We start from the raw sequence: 7449 nt of genomic DNA on the forward strand, positions 1-7449 counted from the left end.
CATATTTCGGAGCCGGAGCTGTAGTTAAGTTGCTGTACAAAGCTTCCTTACAATTGCTGTGGACTGGGCGCAGCAGCTTCGCGCGCCTACCACAACCAATCACGTTACACGATTTTGTAAACGTCTCTATGGTAACGCCCCGGTGTTGCCGGAGCTGTAGAGACCGCCACTGTTTTCGCCTGCAGCCATTTGAGCTTCGTAGCAACAGCAATCTGACAACAGCACTGCCAACTGTCAGCAGCTTACGCCGCCGATCTGACTACAGTAACTCTCTTCAGGACGCTGATTGCGTTCCTTTTCAGTCCTCGCACAAAGGAAACATCGTTACCAGTGCTGGGAATCAAATCTGACCTGTCTACACTCGTCAGACACTGTAGCCACTTACTTACCGCTCAAGAAGACTTATCTATTCGTATTTTCGTAGTGCACGTAAATCGAGTCAGACTGATGTTAGGTTGATTCCTTAGGAGGGTCACGTCTACTCCAGCTCTGTTTCTAACGACTTAGAAGAGACAATCTGCACATTCTTTCTCCTCTCATACATGTTCTGCAAGAGTTTTATCTTGAAGTGCTATTTATAATGGTGGTGATTCTTGGAGCAACACGTGAATAAATTTACACATGTCACCTGATCCAGCGATTCGCTTCTCATTTATGAGGCGGAATGTGGGTCAAACATTAAATGATATCGTGTTTCAAAGAAAATGCTGTATTAAAGATAGATGTGTCCGTTAACATAATATGACAGTCCCTGAAAAGACATGGAGACTTCGTCGAAATTAAGAATTTCCGGTTACTGTGGAAAAATGTTTAACTTGGTTTGGAAAATTACAAGGAGATGCGAGAGCCTATGAGAAACTTAATGTTGTTAGAGGAGTCTTCGTCTTATTCTACAATTAAAAACGTCATCTTGCAGTTCCCCATGTGAGACATTTTAATTAGTAACCATGACATGCATGTTTATACTGCGGCAACACATTTTCTCTTTTCATGAAATAAATGTGAGCTCTTCAATCATTTGCTATAAAAATTAATAGTCTGATACGATAATTGCTGCGAACGTTGCACGATTTGAGCTGAACTTCCTACTGTGTGTAGTGTTGGTTTCCTTTAAAATAAAATTCGAGCACATACTTCCCGAATTATGTTTATGTTACCTGGTACTATGTGCAAACACGGATTCCCTTTCATTAAGTATTAAAAACAGCGACACTTCCACTTGAACACGTGTCGAAAATTTACCGGTTAGGAACGGTCCTCATTTGAAACATTGCGGTAATCACATAAGTTTAACGTAAATTTTATTTACGGAGAATGAACACACTTGTAAGGCTTGCGACCTACAACATGTCAGATCAGTAACTGCATGTAGCGAGTTGTTTTTGCTTGTGTGACGAAACTAAATGTACAGGTACTTTCCCAAGTCCCGGCGACAGTTTTACATCAATCACAGTTGCCTGCGTTTCATAAAGTTCATTTTTTTGCAACGAGATTCCTACTGCCCTCATTAACACTTGGACATTCTGTGAAAATTCATTAGCTTGTTTTTATTTCTCTGTTACTATCACTGTATTGGATTTAATTTCTAAATCGTTCGACAACTGTCTTACCGAGGCTGGCGCTTGTGTGTCAGCGCCAATAATACTGGGCAGTTTTTGCGTAAGGCGAAAGAAGAACGGCTGAACATAATTTCATTAGGCATATTAGGGTAAAAGTACGTTAGGCAAGGATCCGCGTCACGAAGAGTTAAGACGTCGCCATGCGGCACTGCAGACACCACGGTCGATAAGAACAGCAGACAGTCGCGTAGCTGAGCCACCGGATGCGCGCGCTCGCGGCTCTGCGCTTGTCGCATTGCAGGTGGGCGCCAGCCAATAGGAGCGCACCACTGCCTCTAGCCGCTGTTGCCGTTATAAAGGGGCGCGCCATTCGCTCGCGCGCATCCGGGCAGTGTAGACGTGTGTTAGCGAGAGCAGCGACGACTCAACCATGGCGGATCAGCTTACCGAGGAGCAGATCGCAGAGTTCAAAGAAGCCTTCTCTCTGTTCGACAAGGATGGTGACGGCACTATTACAACCAAGGAATTGGGAACTGTGATGCGTTCCCTCGGGCAGAATCCAACAGAAGCAGAACTCCAAGATATGATAAACGAAGTGGACGCTGATGGCAACGGTACAATCGACTTTCCAGAATTTCTCACCATGATGGCGCGCAAAATGAAGGATACGGACAGCGAGGAAGAAATCAGAGAAGCATTCCGCGTGTTCGACAAGGACGGAAACGGCTTCATCAGTGCCGCTGAATTGCGACACGTGATGACCAACCTGGGTGAGAAGCTCACCGATGAAGAAGTCGACGAGATGATCAGAGAAGCGGACATCGACGGTGACGGGCAGGTCAACTACGAGGAGTTCGTCACAATGATGACATCCAAGTGAAGTGCCGGCTTTGTGGTGCGGGAGAGGCGGGTTTTTCGGGACGCTTTACAGAGATAAAAACACTGCATTTCTGCTTTCCATTATGAACAAACGATACACTATGAAACAATGAACTGAGTAGAAAAACTCGTGTATTTAAATCGTCGTGTGATGAAGTGATAAACCAACGGATGAAACTAAATTTTTGTAAAAAAAATTGCCCTCGACCTTTACCCCCCTTATCACATCACCTACTTAACTATGAGGTTTGTTAATCATAATGTGTAATGTTACACTTAGGAGTGCATATTTGTGTTGTATAGTTTAAAGACTATTTCCTGCGTTGTGGACCTATTTTCCGGTCAAAAAGACAGTCTTCGTTTGTCAGTTTCGGCCCGGCCCGTCCGGGCCCAACTAGTTCTTATCGATTAGGTCTCCTACATTTTCCTGTGCGGCCTTCCTTCCACAGCATGTACAGAGTAGTAGTTATTCTAGGCAGATTTCAGACTTGGTTCGTTTTCCATATTTAGTGTCTGCAAAGTACCAAATCAGCAGCGACCTGTGGAGCATTTGGTGCGGCCTGCGGTGCTACTTGTGGAGGTGAGTCGCAGCTGATGTTTGTAACAATTTTATAGTGGAAGTACGTGTTGCTCACTACGTCTTGCCACGTTAAAAGTTTGCCAGACATACATATGTCTTTGTGGATTCTGATAAGATGTTAATGGTGCTGATAGCCAAGACTGCGTTCATTAAATGTTAAATGTAATAACGTAGTACAGTAGCTCAGCCTGTACACACTTTAATAGCCAACGCTATTGTGGGAAAGTTATTTTTAGTAGCGGTCGGCGTGGGCACTTGGATTCGGTTGCTGACGACAGTTTTTAGAAAGTTATATGGTGTTAAAGTAGTGAACGCTTTCGCTCTTTAATTACGTATTTTATTGAATACCTGTTGCTACTAACCTTTGCAGATCAAATTTAATCGCATTGTTTTTATTGTAATGTTCGTGTTTTCCAGGGTCTTCGAAATTGCAAGAAATACAGGGCTCTTCCAGAAGACCTTTTTGGGGTAGATGCGTACTACGTCTTCAAGATTTTACGATGGTAGAGTATATATTTTTTTCTATAGTCTCATTAATAAATTGACGATGCTTTTATTAACCTTATTCATGAACAGTGGACATCAGTTTTGCACTATTCTTTCAATGTTTGTGTGGTGTAGTATTGTGAATGCCCCCGATTATCATCTTCGGTTTGCTTTGCGAATTGTTTACTAATACATTGGAGAGCAGAATGAGTTTCGTAAGATGGTTAAGCGAAACTGCTTAGTTTCGTAACTTAAAATTATGAAGGAACTTTGTTAGGAGTTCGGCATGTTTTGACATATGTCATTACACTTCATAATTGAGCTATATTTATTGTACACTAACATGGGTCGATTTTGAGGACTACGCGAATAGAGCTTTTGCAGTAGTAATAGTGGCGTTCAAAATGATTGACCTTGCTTGCTGTGCAGCTAAATTAGAATTTAACAAATCTGTTGACGGGCTGTCGTGCTGAAATAGTTGGATATTTCTTGACTTCAATATTTGGCTTTAATTTCATAATAATTAGGTTGATGTGTTGTTACAAACTAATGGTTTGTCTAAAGGCTTGGTTTTAGCCTCTGATGTGGTGGTGGCTGTTGCTGACACTCCTCTTGCACCATTCCCACTTTCAGCTTTGAAATATCAAGATTTGCTATTTTCTCAGTCTGCAAATGCAATGAAATTGGGGTTCATAGCGAAACTGAAGATACCTATTGTCATTTATCCAAAGAATCTTGTTGAAGGGAAGAATAAAATAAATAAACATAGGTCATTTTAATTTTATAACCATTGTGAACATGTGACCATAATGTAAAATTTGTTTGCAAGCATTATTTCAGGGATCTTGATTTCAAAACATAGCATGCATTGGTGAAATGCTGATTGTGCAGATGTGAATCTTAAGAGTAGCAGTTAGATTCCTCATCATGTGTTACTGCTCCTACACTTGTCTTTAGAATAACCTATCTGAACATATTGTGAAAGTGAGTTACCATAATAAACAGCTGTGAAACCAGTAAAATTTGTAATTTACGAGAAATATTGTTGGTCCTGTCATGGAATCAGTTCCAAATAGTAAAAAGACGGGCTTGTTTGCTAATGTGATTTGTGTGTGTGTGTGTGTGTGTGTGTGTGTGTGTGTGTGTGTGTGTGTGTGTGTGTGTTAGCTGCTTTGTGAGCTATTATAGTATAGTCTTACAAAAATTTCTTCTTCAGTAATAGGAATAAGGTGTTTGATAAGCATAAATGTTGAAACCTTTGAGCTGTTCTTATTATGCATTTAAATTCCTTCTACACTTTCAATTTTAAAGGTACTTGAAAACCAAATTCAATTTCATAGAATTGCCTGTATTACAATTTATCATGTTACACAGTTTGCATATGTATTAGGCTGCTATGTGTTGTTGATGGATAACTGAAATCTTTCTGTATTTGTTCATACTTGGGAGTGGAGGAAGTTACCACACATTTCTAGAGAAGCTTAAAGATTTGTTATATACAGATTACTGTGATGAAATAGCAGCTTTGAAACTCTAGGTTGGAATATCAACAACACGAGGAAAAAGATATTTTTGCTCGCTGTAAACATGACCTGTTGGGTTGCAGACAGGCCCAATGAAAAGACACAGCTTTAGGCCAAAGTCTCTCTCTCTCTCTCTCTCTCTCTCTCTCTCTCTCTCTCTCTCTCTCTCTCCCTCCCTCTCTCTCTCACACACACACACACACACACAGAGAAAACTTCCAATTAAAGATGATTTGTGTAAAAGCTATAATGAGTACAGTCTGTCTGTTGTACCTGTCTGCAACGTGACAGAATCTTTATGGTCAGTAAGCAATCTATCACTTTCCTTACATTGTTGAAATATCACTTTGGTTGGTTTTAATGTCATAGTAGGAAATGAGGCTTGCCTCTGTATTATATTGCTGGTGCTTTGCTTATGACTTCTCATATTCAGGAACCTGAGATTATGGAACTAATGGGTATTTCTCTTGTCTAAGTAGAATTGTTCAATCACCTTAAGTATTAATGTCTGATTACTTAAAACTAATAGTGCATCAGTGAAATTAAACAGCATTAAGCAATGACTATTGCAGTGCAATTGCACATAGTATTCATTGCTGGGGTTGGTAGTAAGCGAAAGTACTATCTTCACAAGATCTGTAGCTCTGTTCATCCAGAACTGAGTTGTTAACACTGAGTGAGTGGCATATGAATTGAGATGCAGGTGGGCGTTAATTAGCTTAAAGGTGCGAGTATCTGTAGAGGCAATAAAGCATAAATGAACATCGAGGTCTGAGCTGTAAGATAATTGTGATTGAATTTTTATCCTGCAGAAGATATTGTGGCTAAGTGTGGGAAAACATTTCTCTGCATGTAATTCCGCCTTTCATATGTAAACACTGACCACTGCATGTCTTAGATTTCAACAGATTCATTTTCACTACTTACGGGTGTGGTGTTGATTTAAGAATACAGCTTTTCTATACAGATATGGCTTTGTGCCTTATGTATGAGCAATTTTGTGTTAAATGTTAAGCTTGAATTGAAATTTTTCAGGTATTTTTGCCAGTATTCTTCACTTTGCTGGATTGGATAGCACTTAACATGTTACTGATAAGTTCTTTCCTTCTTTTCAGCACAGCAGTCATCGAAGAATTGTCTCCGCACAAGCTGTTGGTTCAGTCTGTGGTCTCCAAAATTTGCTGTAGCTGGTTTAAAATTGTGATGTTTTGACTTAATCTGTAAACATTCCAAATAATTTTCATTCATTCATTAATTTTAATACTAAATACATGACGTTAGTATGTATATTATACTGTTATTTAATTTTAAAGAAATGTTAATAAATTTAAGTGTTTAAAACTGCTGGGGTTCAATAATTAATCCCCATACCCAAAAATGCTGTTTCTGGTGAAAATCTTAAGTGGCTTTAATGAAAGTAGTAGGGCAGCTGTGATTTTTCCAGTGTTTACTAAAAATTGGGCAAACTGCTCATTGTAAATCTTGATAGTTGGTTGAAATATTCTATTAGAAAAAATTTAAACGTTTAGTTGCTATCACAAACTTTTGACCACTGTTTTCTTTTAACAGTGATCTAAGTGTTCCTTAATGTTGACATTCTTTATTGATCTGTGAAGTTTAAAAAATAACGAATGGGTTGGGGGTTCCTGAAAACTACAGCTGTGATTAGTAGTGAAATTGAACTGACAAATATTTTTAAGGGAATTACAAGAAATTGTGCCATATAAAAACTTGTGTAAGGATTTCAATAGTTTGTCTTCTGAGTTTGATTTGTGCTAATTTGTTGTTGGGGATACTGTATGTTGAAATGTTTGAATAGTTTGTTCAGGTTTTAGTTTCTACACCTTAGCAATGCAGAAAATTTTGATGGTTATTTATGGCTAAATTATTGAGGATGATATTCCAAATTGTTTTACCACAAGGAATATTTGTTGCAGGCAACAGTAAAATTACACACAAATGGCTCATAAGTGCTTAACCCCAAAGTGGCAGAATTACTCCAAATTAACATTTAGAAATGAAGGTTCTTTTAAATATGTTTTTGGCAGTACTAAAATTTTACCCTAGAAGAAAAGTAGATGTCCTTTCCCTGCAGTTTTACAGTGTTAAGTGTGGCTTGTGCATTATGAATGAAAATCATTTAAATGAATAGGAATGAGACAATCTTCTGATTGGAAATGGGAATTATATGAATATTTCATTTAGGAAAGTGTCAGTGTTGGTATGATTTTTGTAGTTGCGATTAATGATGAATAACACAATGTGAGAGATGGTGACTGGTTCTCAGTAGTGGGTTTTGCCTTCGTAGGACATTGGAATATATAGTATGAGATAAATTTGTGCAAGCTCTTCCCCCTATTACAGAATCAAATGTCTCCCCTCTTCAGTTTCCATAAACAAGTGATATTGATGGGCAGGTGTT

The 7449-nt window shown here is 39.0% G+C and overlaps 1 protein-coding gene across 2 annotated transcripts; it reads left to right on the top strand.

Moving 5' to 3' along the window:
• Window positions 1-1914: 1914 nt before the first annotated feature.
• LOC126198734 (calmodulin) lies at window positions 1915-6368 on the top strand. Of its 2 annotated transcripts, none has more exons than XM_049935264.1 (3): window positions 1915-3018; window positions 3436-3521; window positions 6143-6368. In XM_049935264.1, the coding sequence occupies exon 1, from the start codon at window positions 1990-1992 to the stop codon at window positions 2437-2439; it is 450 nt and encodes a 149-aa protein (XP_049791221.1). In that variant the 5' UTR covers window positions 1915-1989; the 3' UTR covers window positions 2440-3018; window positions 3436-3521; window positions 6143-6368. The 2 variants fall into 2 exon arrangements, with proteins under 2 accessions (XP_049791221.1, XP_049791230.1); XM_049935273.1 differs by having other exon boundaries at window positions 6148-6368.
• The last annotated feature ends 1081 nt before the right edge of the window (window positions 6369-7449 follow it).

The sequence above is a fragment of the Schistocerca nitens genome, chromosome 1 (assembly GCF_023898315.1).
Source record: "Schistocerca nitens isolate TAMUIC-IGC-003100 chromosome 1, iqSchNite1.1, whole genome shotgun sequence".
NCBI classification, from domain to species: domain Eukaryota; kingdom Metazoa; phylum Arthropoda; class Insecta; order Orthoptera; family Acrididae; genus Schistocerca; species Schistocerca nitens.